At 38.7% G+C, this 15,850-nt stretch overlaps 1 protein-coding gene across 1 annotated transcript in view; it reads right to left on the bottom strand.

Annotated features, from left to right (window-relative positions):
- Positions 1-15,850, bottom strand: part of TPRG1 (tumor protein p63 regulated 1) — a 136,988-nt gene that overhangs the window by 84,288 nt on the left and 36,850 nt on the right. Inside the window, exon 4 of the mRNA XM_063620537.1 lies at positions 4,216-4,392. Within this exon, the coding sequence (XP_063476607.1) occupies positions 4,216-4,392 (177 nt within the window). The remainder of the gene's footprint in view (positions 1-4,215; positions 4,393-15,850) is intronic.

Below are 15,850 nucleotides of genomic sequence, written 5' to 3'. Positions count from 1 at the left end.
AAACTTATTTTCTTTATAAATCACCTGGTCTTAAATATTTCTTTATAGCAATGAGAGAACAGACAAAATCACCAATATCAGGAAAGAAAGAAGATATCACTAAATACCTGATGGATATTAAAGGGATTATAAGGAAATATTATTAACAACTTTATGCCTTCAGCTGCAACAACTTAAATAAACAACAAACTCCTTTAAAAGTATAATTTATCAAAATTAATATGAAATAAAAAAATTAGTCCCCCTAGGCCTCAGGACCTGTGATGGGAGGGCCTCCCGAGGAGAAAAAATTATGATAAACAGAATATTTATAAAACAAATTAACTTTACTATAAGAATTTCCCACCAAGAAATGATGAGGCCCAAGAAGATTTCCCTTATTAACTCTATCGAACAGTCAATGAAAAGATAACTCCACTCATATAAAAAATCTTTCAGAAAATAAAAGAGGAGGGAACATTTTCCAACTTGTTTTATGATGGCAGCATAGCCAAAATATGAAAACCTAGCAAAAACATTTTAAAAAATGAAAATAACAGACTAATATCCCTCATGAACACAGGCACAAAAATTATCCATAAAATATTAGCAAACTAAATCCAGCAATGCATAAAAAGAATAATATGTCACAACCAAATGTGTTTATCTTAGGAATGAAAAGCTGACTTAATATTTGAAAACCTTAATAAAAATAAGACTTTCAAAAATTAGGCAAGCTGATTAGAAAATAAATATGCATAAATAAATATGCAAATTCTAAAAAACATGATTAATAAGTGGGGAGTAACTCAACCAGATATTGATACATAATATAAGGTTATAATAATTAAAACCATTTTGAGCTTTAAGAAACACAAATGGAATGGAATAGAAAATCCAGGTACAGAAATGCACAGAGAAAAGTACTACATTATAAAATAATAAAAATAAAATATTGAATATATGATATCGAGAAACCTAGCCTGCCATCTGGATAAAAGTTAAAGTTTATTGCATACCTTCTTCTTTATTCAAGGCAAATTTTAGATGAAATATAAGTCCGTTGTTAAAAGTAAAATAAAATTACTAGACAAAAACTTGGAAATTTATTTTATGATTATAGTATGGAGAAAGATTTTCTCAAAAAGACATAAATTTAGAAGACTTGAAAGAATGAGAAATTTGATACCTATATTAGTTTGTTTCACACTGCTGATAAAGACATACCACAAACAGGGAACAAAAAGAGGTTTAATCGGACTTACAGTTTCACACGGCTGGGGAGGCCTCAGAATCATGGCAGGAAGTGAAAGGCACTTCTTACATGATGGCAGCAAGAGAAAATGAGCAAGAAGCAAAAGCAGAACCCCCTGATAAACTCATCAAATCTCATGAGACTTATTCACTTTCACAAGAATAGCACTGGAAGACCAGCCCCCATGATTCAATTACCTCCCCATGGGTCCCTCCCACAACATGTGGGAATTCTGGGAGATAGAGTTCAAGTTGATATTTTGGTGGGGACACAACCAAACCATATCAATACCCCAAAACTAAAGGTCATGAAAAATAGCATAATAATGTTAAAAGAGATATGACAAACTGGGAAAAATTTATTTGCAACATATAGGACAGAAAAGGAATTCAGTTCTCTAATACACAAATAGCTCTTACAAATCAATAAGAAAAAAATTAAACATCCCAATAGAAAAAAAATATGGGCTATAGTCATAAATAGGCAGTTCACAGAAACATAAATAAAATAGCTTTCTAATCCAAGGATAAAAACACATACCGTTCTTCAAATTCTAGTTGATGCAATTCAAACCCCAAATAGGAGACTTTTCTTTACTATCTCACTGGCAATGTAAAAATGTTTTGTAATACTTGATGTTGGTGTGGGTGTGTGGAAAAGATTACCCTCATACTTTGTGAAAGTATTCATTGGTAGCACCTGTTTGGAAAGCAATTTGACAATACTCATCAGTTAAAATTTACATGACTTTGACCTAAAAATTCCACTTCCAGAAATCCATTAATGCATTACAGGAACAATTACACATTTGTGCAAAGTCCTGTAAGCAAGGATATTTGTAGCAGCACTTTATAGTAGCAACAGTAAAAACAGATATATATCAATGAGGGACTGGCTAAATAGATCAAGCTTAAGAGGTAATATACTGCACTATTAAAAAACACTGAGATTGATCTATAGATGATTATATTAATCTCCAAGTTATATCACTGGTAGATATTATAGCATGAGGCAGGACAGTTTCTCACATGTGCTTTCATTAGGTAAAATAATACATAATAAATATGTGTGTAGATATATACTTTTAAAAGTGTATAAGCATATATACACAGAGAGACCTTGATATGGTTTTACTATGTCCCCACCCAAATCTCATCTTGAATTGTAACTCCCACAATTCCCATGTGTCATGGGAGGAACCCAGTGGGAGGTGATTGAATTATGGGGGCAGGTCTTTCCTGTGCTGTTCTCGTGATAGTGAATGAGTCTCATTAGGTCTGATGGTTTTAAAAACAGGAGTTTCCCTGCACAAGTTCTTCTCTTGTCTGCCACCATGTGAGATGTGCCTTTCACCTTCTGCCATGATTGTGAGGACTTCCCAGCCACGTGGAACTGTAAGTCCAATAAACCTTTTTCTTTTGTAAATTGCCCAATCTCAGATATATCTTTATCAGCAATGTGAAAATGGACTAATACAGACCTTTTTATTATTTTATATTTATAGACTATTTATTTTAAAATACACAAGAAACTGCTGACTATCGCCCATGGAAAGAAGGCTGAAGAACCGAGGGTCTGGTGTAGAAGAGAGAGTTCCTGAAAATGAACATTTTTGTAATATTTAAATATACATTTTACAATGTGTAATATTATTATTGAAAAAATCAACAGTTTTAAAAGCTAATGAACTTAATAAATTAATCACTTCCTGTATCCATGAAAAGAATATGCAAAAATAAGTTTTTTATGTAGTATGCATAGCGTAAGGAAAACCAATCACTTGATGAACTTGTGCTTTTTTCTGTATCTTGAAAAGATTTCAAACCCTACTATATGCCAGTCCTAATGCCAGGTGCTTAAAGGACAACAAAATCAACATTTTCCCTCAAGGAGTTCACAATTCAATGGGAAGACCTCACATTCAGTCTTAGAGGCAGACTGTTGTTTCTCTGGCTTAGATCGAAAATGTTTAGTAAAGGCAGATGCCTCGAAGACCATGACAGGAACTTACCCAATTCAGCATTCTCCCCTGTAGACCTCACCAAGTCTCTTGGTATTTGTCAACATCTGTGAAACAGTTGACACACCTCACCGCCCCCACGTCACTGAGCTTCCAGGAATGATCCCAAGAGACATTTTATAAGAAGAGCTACTACCCATTTTGGTTCTATCCACTGAGATTTACAGAATAATTTCAATTCCCAGAGGCATTACACTTTTTAGCTATCTCTTTGGAATGTTCTTCCCCTTTGGTTCTCCTTCTTTGGCTAACTCCTCCCCAATATTAAATATTGGCTCAAGTGTTTCTTCTGAAAGTTTTCTCTGATTATCTGACACACAGATTAGGTTGAGTGCATTTTCCCCATGTTCCCAGAGCTCTTTCTTCCTTACATTAGCTATTTATTTGTCATGTCCTCATACTAAAATACAAATTTACTGACATGGTTTGGCTGTGTCCCCACCAAAATATCAACTTGAATGATATCTCCCAGAATTCACATGTGTTGTGGGAGGGAACCAGAGGGAGGTAATTGAATCATGGGAGCCGGTCTTTCCTATGCCAGTCTCGTGGTAGTGAATAAGCCTCACGAGATTTGATGAGTTTAACAGGGGTTTCCGCTTTTCCTTCTTCTTCATTTTCTCCTGCTGCGGCCATATAAGAAGAGCCTTTCCCCTCCCGCCATAATTCTGAGGCCTCCCAAGCCATGTGGAACTGTCAGTTCAATTAAACCTTTTTTTATTCCCAGTTTGGGGTATGTCTTTATCAGCAGCGTGAAAACGAACTAATGTATTTACTTAAAGTTGTATCCCTGGAGGCTGACATAGAGTAGGAACTCTAGTTTAATGATTTCAACTTTCATGATTTCACTATCCTCCCTTGGGTTCTCCCAGCTTACAGTGCCAAACTGAATTTTTGGCTTGTTTTCCCTGCATGTCCATCCCTGTTGCACCAGTTCTTCAAGTATAAGATATATACTCACTTGTCCAGGGACATCCCAGGGAAGGTAAACTTGCCCAGGCAGATGCGATAGACAGCGCTCAGAGGAATCCGCTGCAGCTGCACACAACTGAGCATAATGAAGTCATATTTGCAGATCAAGAGAGTCTTGTCTGTGACCAGCAGAATTCTCTCCTTCTCATTGTTCCAGTGGTCTATCCTATAGGAATCATCATAGCAAATAAAAATTGATGTCACAGCCTAAGTTAAAAGCAATGACATTCACATCTCTCCTAGCACAGAAAACAGTGAAGTTTGATCAACTCAGAAGAGAGAGGGGCTGAGAAATACCTAATACCACACCACTACCCCACTCAGTCTGGTCTCATGACTAAAGAAGGAGGAAAGGTGGAAGATGATGGAGAAATATTTTATCATCCCAGAGGTCAAAGATGGTTGCCTACCTATGATGGAATCCATTAGGGGAATACCCAATGTGTGTTGTGTTAGCAGTCAACTGACTCATACTTCCCCACATCTTCCCAGTTCTCTAGGAAACTTCATAGAGGACATCTTCCTTCATGGACACCAAAAATATCTTTTTGTTCTAGCTGAATCCGCACCACAAATTTACTCACTACGGAACTAGCCTACGCTAATTTCCAAAGGTTGCATTGCTGACTGGAAGTAAGTTGGAGACTGGAACACAGGTCCGCTGTCTTCCAAGTTATCTCATTCCTATTTGCAGCTCATCCTACCATATCCTTGTGTTAGAAATGTAGCGAAAAAAGTGAAGTGAGATTTTTATGAACCAGAGTAAAGTAGATAAGTAGATAAACTAGGTAAGTGTTTACTGAATTAATTGGCCTCAGACGTGAGAGCCTTCCCGGACACACATGGAACATTCTGACTGAGAGTTCAGAATTTCTCCAACAGAGAGAACAGAAATAAAAAACAATAGCTTCTTGTTAAAAGAGAGTGAACATGGTTCATAATTCCCAGACCGACAGCGCTTTTGCTATCTGCCTACTATAGCCTTTAGGATACAGCACTTCGAGACTTATACTAGAATTGTTTTGGTACATGTTTTGTTTTTCCCTAAAAAACTGAAAAGGTTAACTAATGACCAATTCATGTCTAAATCCTCACCACACAGAATCAATCTAATGTGTAAATGGCATGGGCACCCCATTCTCACCATTCTCCACACAGTAATCACAGTGCAATTCTTAACATACAAACTGAATGATGTCACTCCTCGTTCACTTTATTAAATAGCATCCCCTTGATTTTAGGTTCATAACATGGACTACACGCCTGTATAATCCCGCCCCTACTCAGGGTCATCTCAGAGTAGGCTGAAAACACTCATTGTTCAAGTCTTTGTTCAAATGTCTCATTCAAAGAGGATTTCCTAATCTCCTGTATAAACTTGGCCTCATTGTATTTTCTCAAAGCAGACATATTTTCCTCTTTGCAGCATTTATCACAGTTTGTAAGAAGAAATGAAGTATAAAATGCTTGGCAATGGGTACCATGTGGGCACTGACCAATCAGAATATACACAATACTGAAGGTAGGGAAATGCTAGTAAGTACAAGCTGAGTAGGCTGAGTATCAACCCTGTGTGTGTGAGTGTGTGTGTGTGTGTGTGTGCATGCGCGTGTGTGTGTATGTGTGTGTTCCATGAAGGCAGAGACTGTGTCTGTTGGGCTATTCACTCCATCCCCTTCAGTCAAATAGCCTGCAGTAAATACCTATCTATTGAGTGGATAAATAAGTTCCAGTTATCATCATTTTGGCAGACTTTTGGTGGTGTGAGGGTGGAGGTGGAAATCTGCAGCTTTATCACTTACTAACTCTGTAATATTGGACTTTTAACCTTTCTATGGCTCAGGTTCCATGTCCGTGAAATGAAGACAATACTAGTACTCACATCATCCATTTGGGGAGAAAATTAAAAGAAATGATTCTCTGTTAGGGCTTTATAAATTAGCTGTTACTATTGCTGGAAGGGCATGTGTCACTAAGTCACTTGGGTAACCCAATTATATGCCACTTCGCAGTGTAATCTAAAGACAGACAGGCAAGATGAAGTTAGGAGTTGAATCAATAGGAGGACATACAGGAGAAGATACAAAGGACAGAAAAAGGGAAACAGAAGTGAAAGAAAGAAAGAAGGAGAAGCAGAAAAAGGAAGAAAAGAAGAATGAGGTCATTAATTGAGGTCCTAGTATATGCCTGCCATTTTATATTCATAAGTATTAGTTCTACATCTTACCACAACCCTTTGAAGAAGGTTAAGGCCAAAATTACTCAGCTAGAATACCATAGTACAGTTAGTGGTATTGTGAAAGGAAATGGCATAAAGTTTAAGTCTTGGTTCAACAGTTTCCATCCAGTGGATACTCACCTCCTTCTCCTCCACTTAGACAGAAAGAGGAAATTCTTGAGAGGCTGCTTGACATTCTCAGTCTCAGTCAGAAAGAGAAGAAGACTAAAATTTCTTATCAGATATCTACATAAACTTCCCTAAATAGATTGCATCTACTTAGCAGTAAGTTATAAGCTGCTGCCTAATAAACCAGACTTGTTTTAGTCTAAAAAAACTGCAGCTTTTGGTTGAATGGTTTTACTGAAAATGTCAGCACTCCATAATGAGATGTATTTTAAAAGGTAAAGGATTCAGAAAAAAAAGGAGGATTCTTTTTAGGAATACAGAGTGCTCTGCTCTGACACAAACTCTGCATAATTTACATGTCAGGAATATCTAAATTCAAGTAAACATACAGGCTTATAAATAGTTTGGGGCCATCTCAAGTTCCTGGGTTGTGTGTTTATTTATTTAGACATCATTCACACTTTTTCCCCTAAGAACTCATGGAGAAACATTAAATTGCATATTCCAAATATTAATAGCATTGAGCTTTAAGTGGCAATAACAACAAATATAGGAATAAAAATATATTGTGTTCGTACAGCTCAGAAAGGTTTACAAGGTCCTTGAATATCAACATTGTCCTTTAATCTTCACAAGAACCCTTTGGTCTAAATGTTATTACCCTCATTTTGAAGACAAAGAAACTAAGGTCTACAGATCCTGAAAATGACTTGTTCAATGCTTTGCACCCAACAAACAGTGGTGCAGGAACTTGACACAGGTACTGAGACACCATATCCAGGCATAGTGTTTGCTTTCTCCTCAGTACTACCAACCTTTAAAAAGTGGACCCTTCAGTGTGGTGTGTAAACATGGTAAAACCAACCTCTGCAAGAAGCTGGTGAGACATGCCATTCCTAGAATTTTTCCTTCTAGCCAACTTCTTCTTCAAAACAACAATCAAGACTGTCTTTTTCCACCCTTGTCCCCTTACAGTGTTCCCTAGCTTGGGGAAGAACCCTCCCTCCATCCAGGTATTCAAGCTAGAGACTTAGGAGTCATTCGGACTCACCGTATTTCCTCACATTCCATGCCTAGTCCTACAAATTTTACTCCTAAGGTAAAGAATGTCAGCGCCACCCACCTCTCTCCATCTTCCTTACCATTCTAATTCAGTCTTTCATCATCTGCTGCAAGATGATTGCAGTCACTCTTGCTCTAGGCTTGGGTTACTAGTCATCCAAACCTGATTTACTTACATATACCCTTGCTCCCTTCCAATCCCTTCACCCTACTGCAGCAAGGGGATTCTTTGGGGAAAAAAAAAAAAAAAAAAAAAAAGCAAATCTCATCTTTAGTGCCCTACGCTGGTTCAAAACACTTCAACAGTTCCTGCTTTTCTGAGAAATGACAAAAACCTTACCCTGGTCTAAAAGTTTCTGCAGGGTCAAGCTCTGCGTACTTCTTCAATTCCCTCTCAGGCCAAGTCTCTCCACTCCATTTCCTTTATCTTCTTTCAGATCCTTGTATTCACCGTGCCCCCTCCAACTTAAAGCCCTTCGTACATGCTGTTCCCCCTGCTGGCAATGTTGTTCATGAATCTCCACCTAGTTAACTCCAATAGAGCTGAGCTCCATTACCCTTTACTCCAGCAAGCCTTCTCAAACCTCCGTAGCTACTCCTCTTCTTTCTGATATACACTTTCAGACCACATGTATTTCCCCCTTATGGTACTTATCTTGGATGCTATTGTATAGTTATTTCTATGATTACGTAATTAATGTCTGTCTCCCCTCCTATACTGTAAACTCTGAAAATACAAAGTCAGTTCTTAGCCTTGTGTCTCCAAGGTTGTAGTATCCAAAACATACTTCTGAAATGAGTTGCTAAAAACACAGCTATCCTTGCACTGCACATCCTATATGCCTTGGCTCATGCTGTTTGGGGAACCCGACTTTCAGGTTTATACATTGAAATAGTACCCCACAAAAGAACATATTTTCTGTCAATAAACAATCGGTAACACCGCGGAAATGTTCATGCCAAAATAGTGAGAAAGAACAGGATACAGAATGTTACCTGCGGTATCCTTCCAATTTTGTATCAACAACAAAATAATCCACATATCAAAATGTTAACAGTGATTATTTGTGAGTGGTGGAATTTCAGGTGACTTTATTACTTTTTATGCTTTTATTTGCCAGAGTTTAGTTTTGCTGACCATAAACACATTAAACTTTTTGTTACGAGAGGTATTTTTTAAATAAATTACTCATCCTTAGGTTTTCAGCTTAAATGCGATCTATTCCATGGAGCCTTACCCTCACCTCCCCTAGCCACAAGTGGCTAATATCTTTCCTCCCTTTAAATACGCACAAGGCCAGACGTGGTGGCTTGGGCCTGTAATCTCAACACTTTGAGAGGTCGAGGTGGGAGGCTCACTTGAGCCCAGGAGTTTGAGACCAGCCTGGGCAACACAGGGAGACCTTGTCTCTACTAAAAATAAAAAAATAAAAAAGTTAGCTGGGTGTGTTGGTCCGCGGCTGTAGTCCCAGCTACCTGGGAGGCCGAGGTGAGACGATCACTTCAGTCCGGGAGTTCGAGGTTGCAGTGAGCTATTATAGCACCACTGCACTCCAGCCTGGGGTACAAAATGAGAACCTGTCTCCTTCGATCAATCAATCAATGTGCACATGCCTCTATCGGTGCTTCCGTTGTGGCCTTAATCACAGTTTTCTTTATATTACAGTGCTTTCTATCCTACCCATTCCTCCCTCTGCGCATATTAAATGGATGCCCCTTTAATGTAGAATCAGTGATTTATTTTTATCTTGTCTCCTCACCGTGCTCAGCAAAGAGTCAAAGAGAGAGCAAGGGCTCAACAAATGAGCAGGTCACAGAATGAAAAATATAGAACCATGAGATCCATTCCCTCTGTTGTGAGAGCCCGTCTTCCCTGGCGAAGGAGTCTGTGCATCTCATCTAGTTGCCACTTTTCCTCAGCACCATTATCACTTCCCCAATTGAGGAGATGGAGCCTAGGTTCTCACCCCAGATAAAAAGGCACCTGAGAGCTCCGTGAGTCTTCAGTTTCCTGGGATGACAACAGTTTCACCAGCAGAGGGCAACAGCGAACTAGGAATCACAGGCTGGACCCATCCCGAGAGCTTCCAGTGCCCACACCCAGTTACTCAAATCATCACAGATGCCCTCCCAGTGGCCCCAGCCCCACACCCAGCAATACTTTCAGTTGCTCTTTTAAAGCTATGTCAAATTATTTTGTGGTTTGGAAATAATTTCCTTCCAAGAAAGATTTTCTTTTAATATTATTCTGTCTGTCTCTCTCTCTCCCTCTCTCTTGCACACACACACACACACACACACACACACACACTCAGTAGAGGTATCTTCCTTTATATTAAATAGTTACTATTCCTAATTTACAAATCAGCCTTCATGCACCCTTCAAACCCCTTAGCCCAGCCCTTGAAAAGATAGTATCTTGGCTAACCAGGAATCAGCAACCCAGGAGGAAAAAACTGAATCATTCATTCCACACATATTCCCTGATCACCCACTGGGTTTCAGGCCCTGAAGAGGATCCAATTTTGTTTTGCTCTTCAGACACAAACAGATGAAAAATGCATGACACTAAAGGAAAGCAATTTCTCTCCCTCTGAGTTAAGTGGAGTCTTGGAAATCCTTTAGCTAACTAATCCACATATTCACATATTTTTCTTTCAGTCATTTGGTTACTCTTTCCCTGGGTCTTTCCAATTTGCTTAAAATACAGGACTCTCAAAGTAAACACAGGATACTAATAGAAACCCAATGGTCACCAACCTTCCCTGTTCCCAGGTTTCCTGACTTGACTCCCCGGAGTTCACTTTTCCCCCCACTATCCCATGCAGACAGTCACATACCAGGCTCTGTACTAATTACCAGGAACAGAGAGAATATTATATCACTGTTAAGGAATACACAATCCTCTGAGATGTGAGGGGGAATATGTAAGGAAGAGTAGTGTGGTGTAATGAGGCTTGACAATGGTAACTCAAGCCCACAGAAGCTGAACTCAGGTCCCCAGATTCCCAGCCTCTTGCCCATAGGGCTTGCTACTCCAAGTACCTATTTGATGCCCTTGAAGAAGGCTATCTTATCAACCCTTCATTTCCTGCTGTTTGGTAAAAATCTCAAGGTTGGAAAAGCACAAGTTGCAAAGTATGAATGATTGTTTGAAATGTTCACAAGGAAAGGACTCAGGAGTTATTTATTCATTTTGTTATCTTTAAGGTGCACTTAATATAAGACAGATAGATTATCCCCATAAAAGACAGGTAGGAAAAACCTGGAAACACCCGTTTATGTTCCCCTAAAAGCTACTTTTTCTCTTTAGTAAGGAAAGTCCTACCATGAGTTCCATCATATTGTTCCAGTTGATTACAGAAAAAAAAGTGGCCATTTTTTTCTTTATAAAACAAAGGGCTTTGTAAGTTCTAAAAATACAATAAAAATCACAAACATTAAGTTTTAGTTGAAAGAGATAGATATACACCCAAACACACACACACACACACCCCAGGTTTGAAGCTTCTGAAATTTACATGTACTGAGGAATAATTCTACCATGAATTTTTCTTAGATTACAACAGAAGTCTCCATATATTGAGGGTCTTCTATGGATCAGGTATTGTGCTAGTAGCTATGCACATATCATCTCTTTTAATCTTCACCAACAATCTTGATAAACACAGATGAACACAAGATTCCTAAGCAGTGACGGGCTTTCTATCACACAGGTCTGGGGTTGGAAATGCAGCTCTGCCACCTACTAGCTGTACAATCTTGTAAAAGTTACTTATCCATTCTAAGATTTGGTTTTCACATCTCCAACATGAAGATAATAATAGTGTATTCCTCATAGGACTATTGTTAGGATAAAAGAGATATGAGATACGGAGAATTTAATGCAATACCAAGCACACAAAAATATTCAAATATTGTTGGTTATTAATATGATGGTGATGACGATGAAGATTCTTCTAAATCCCTTAAACACTCCGTATATTCATTGAATAACAAATGAGTTAATGTGGGTGAGTGAAGTAAATCTACTTAAAGAGAAGTCCTCAAGCCTGTAATAGTTTTCGGATATATAAAATATTTTCATTTTAATTTCCTAAAAAAATTAAAAGAGAAGTCATTAATTCCATATGTATGTGTGTGTGCATATATATATATATATATATGTTTTTTAGGTGTGTGTATGAGAGAGAGAGAAGGAAAGAGAAAAAGGTTTCTGTCTGTCGGTTTTTCTGGCGTAACTAGTTGTATTTTTATTATACTACAAGTTACTGGAAGTTATACTTAAGTTACTCTGACTTAAAATACAGACCATGCATTATATGTAAAGTTCCCTTTGCAGGCGGCTGCTGTGGAACACCTTATAAGTAAGAACCTGGAACAGTTGGAAAAAAGATCCAAATGGAAACTCATGAGAGTAGCAGTTGAAGGAGTTATGCTACATTCATTTAGATACCCCAGCCAGAGAAGCCAACGGAGGAGGCAAATACGAGCCCCCATCAGAAGACACAGGGCAGCAGCTCAGGATGATATTAATAGCTGAAAAGTGAAGTTACTGATTTGTGATTGAACTTCTTCTCACTATGTGGCATAAAGAAGGCATTTCTTTAGAAAACCGATACCAAATAATCAGGCTAGAAGTAATCCCCCTACTGATCCAATAAATATTAATTAAGCCACTATTGCACTCCAGGCACTAGTGGTATAATGGTGAACAAAACAAGCCCCTATTCCTCTGGCGCTTACATTCTAGGAGGGGACACAGACAAAAGGAGACAGACACATCAATACAGAGACCTGGAGAAAAAGGAAATGGGAGAATACCCGGGAGAATAGTATTCTAGGTAAAGTGAAACGCTGTTGCGAAGGCCCTGAGATGGGATCCATGGAGGTCCATGAGACAGAAAGCAGGCCAGCATGACTGATGCAAGAGAGCAAAGAGTGTGGAGGGAGATCGGGGCAGAAGCCAGATCACATGCAGGGACACAACACATTTTTTTTTTTTTTTGCAATTTATGACTATTTTTCATATGAAATGGTTATGATCCCCCACTTTACAGATGGAACAACCAAGGCTGAATAAAGTGACATGGATGAAGTGACAGAGCCAAGGCCAGAATCCAGCTACCTGACTCTCATCCCAGGCTACATATGTTCCATCAAGCCACTTTTCCCACCTATTTTCCTTACAGGACCAGGCAATTTTGCTCTCTCTACTTCACTACCATCAGTACAAGGATATTTTAAATGCCACACAAAAGAAAAGAATCTGGGCACAGCCCCATCCTTCTCTCTCCCACAAGACCACTGAATAGCTCAAGTACTCTACAGCACACCAGGAGCTAACAAGAGGCCCATCCCTGACCAACTTTCTTCTCTTCTGAATTCGCTTGAGAGGATTCACTTGATCAGAAGCCAAGGAAGCTGGCAGGAGAACAAGACCCCATTCTAATGAGGCTGCAAGGAGGGAAGAACAGAGGGACAAGATAGAACAAATGTACACATCTTGCCACCTCCATTGTTTTATTCTTTTAAGCAGGAGAGAGATCTGCCTGCTGTAGCATGTTCGTTACAGCTTGTATCTTAGAGGGGACACAGCCCGGATCAGGCAAACCCAAGACGAGGCGATGTGCTGTAAAAATACTCTGAGGAATCCCACAGAAATCTAAGAGCATGAACCACAGCACAGCTGGGCTTCCTGGTACCTGGAAAGACACAAGGAGCAGAAGCTACTCTCTTAAAAGTGGTCTCTGTCATGCGTCCTGTGTCTCTCTACACACCTCATGTTTCCTCTTGACTGGTGTGCGCCTTCTGCTACCATAAATATTCATTCCTCTTAATTCCTTCTTGCCTGTGACCTTTAATTGTTTACTTAGTCCTGACTGTACATGAATTTTCAGATCTGCTCTCAAAACTAACTGCAGTATCTCTGTATCTCTCAGTTCAGATTCCCAAGATGGAGAATTTTGTTCATCCAGATCATTCCTTTAAGCTCTCCCTTTGGGTCACAGACTGTCTAATGACTTAACCTCTCTTTGTCCAGTCAGTTATGACGAAAGGCTGAAGTTCCACTACAGAAAACAGGAACTGCCTGCCAGTTAAGAGCAGCTTATTCTTTTTAAGAACTGTTTTATCTATTCTTTTTTTTTTTTTGGTCTTTCCACACAAATTTTAAAATAAGTGTGTCTATACGGACAAAAATATCTTGCTTAGATTTTGATAGGAATTGTGTTTGATTTGTATTTCAAATTTGAAGATAATGGACATCTTTACTATGTTGACTCTTCCAATCTACAAACGCGGTATATGCCTCTTCATTTATTTGGATCTTCTGTGATTTCTCTTATCAGCATTGTGTAACTTTCAGTAGTCAAGTCCTACACATGTTTGTGTGATTTGTACCTAAGTAATTCTTCTTTATTTTGCATGATTACAAATGTTATTGCATTTTTAATTTCAGCTTTTACTTCTTTATTGCTAGTATATAAAAATACAACTGACTTAAGGTGCTGATCTTGTATTCTGAAAATTTGCTGAAATAATGTATTAGTTCTGGAAGCTTGTTTTGGTAGACTCCTTATAATTTTCTAAATAGATTTTCATGTCATATACAAATAGAGATAGTTAATATTTTTCCTTTCTTATTTGTATGCATTTTATTTTATTTTATTTTTGCCTTATTTTGCTGGCTAGAACTTCCAGTATTACATTGAATACTGTAGTAGTGAGAATGAATACCCTTTCCTTGTTCCAAATCTTAGGGGGAACCACTAGACATTTCCCAACAGCATGATGTTACCTATAGATTTTATGCAAACTTTTCTATTAAATAGAGGAAAGTTTTCCTCTTTTTTGTTTTTATCATGAGTGGGTGCTGAGTTTTGTCAAATACCTTCTCTGCATCAGTTGATATGATGATATGATATACCTGCTTTAACCTGTTAATATGGTTGATTATATTGATTGATTTTCCAAATTGAACCTGCCTTGCATACCTAGAATATACACACTTTGGGTTATGATGTATAATTCTTTTTACACCAATTTTTTAAAAATATTGTGTTATATTTGCTATTATTTTAAGAATTTTTGTATCTATAGTCATGAGGAATACTGATTTATAGTTTTATTTTTGTACTGAGTAATACTGATCTATAGTTTTATTTTTGTACTGTCTGGTTTTGGTATCAGGTTATACTGGCTTCATAGAATAAGTTGGGAGTATTTCCTTCTGCTTTATTTTCTGGAAAAAAAAACGTAAATTAATGTTCATTCTTCTGTAAATATTTCACAGAATTCTGAGCCTAAAATTTTCTTTTAGAGGAATTGTTGTCGTTGTTACGGTTGCTGTTGTTGTTGAGATGGAGTCTCGCTCTGTTGCCCAGGCTGGAGTGCAGTGGGGCGATCTCGACTCACTGCAACCTCCGCCTCCCAGGTTCAAACGATTCTCCTGCCTCAGCCTCCCAAGTAGCTGGGACTACAGGTGCCCACCACCACGCCTGGCTGATTTTTGTATTTTAGTAGAGAAGGGGTTTCACCATGTTGTCCAGGCTGGTCGCGAATTCCTGAGCTCTGGCAATCTGCCCACCTAGGCCTTTCAGAGTGCTGGGATTACAAGCATGAGCCACTGTGCCTGGCCGGAAATCTTTAATTAATTAAATTTCCTAATTTTAGAGCCGGGGTCTGTCTGGTACCCTGGCTGGAGGCCAGTGGCGTGACCATAGTTTTACAGTTTTTTATTTATTATTTATTTTTCTACAAATCACACACACAAAGAAGTTCACTGAAATCAACATTTGAAAGAACGCTGACGTGTTACAAATTTACACTGACTGCGTTTTTTAAGTTACAGTGTAAGAAGTTTGTAGTAACAACTTGTATCAAAACAGCAGATAAAGAAGCTTCTCTCTACTTCTTCACAGTGAGGGCTACAATTGAGTCAATCTCAAGGCAGGAGGGAAAAAAACGACAGCTCCAAAGCAACCAGCGTGACTTTTGAGAGAAGAGAAATTCAGTTCAGGAACTAAAACTGCCCACACTGAGGAAAGCCCTGTGCCAGGGACAGAAGAGCAGCTGCCGTGGCCCTCCCTGTACAGCAGTCCTGCTTCCCCCTCCAGGAACTCTGGTAGGAAAGGCGGGGGAGATGCTCACCAGTTACCCTTCTACGGAACTGAAGCCTGAGAACAGGACAGGGCTACAGAGAGACAGTCCCAAA

This window comes from Symphalangus syndactylus, chromosome 17 (assembly GCF_028878055.3).
Source record: "Symphalangus syndactylus isolate Jambi chromosome 17, NHGRI_mSymSyn1-v2.1_pri, whole genome shotgun sequence".
NCBI lineage: Eukaryota > Metazoa > Chordata > Mammalia > Primates > Hylobatidae > Symphalangus > Symphalangus syndactylus.
The sequence above is the reverse complement of the archived record's forward strand: the minus strand, read 5'-3'. Positions and strand labels throughout refer to the sequence as shown.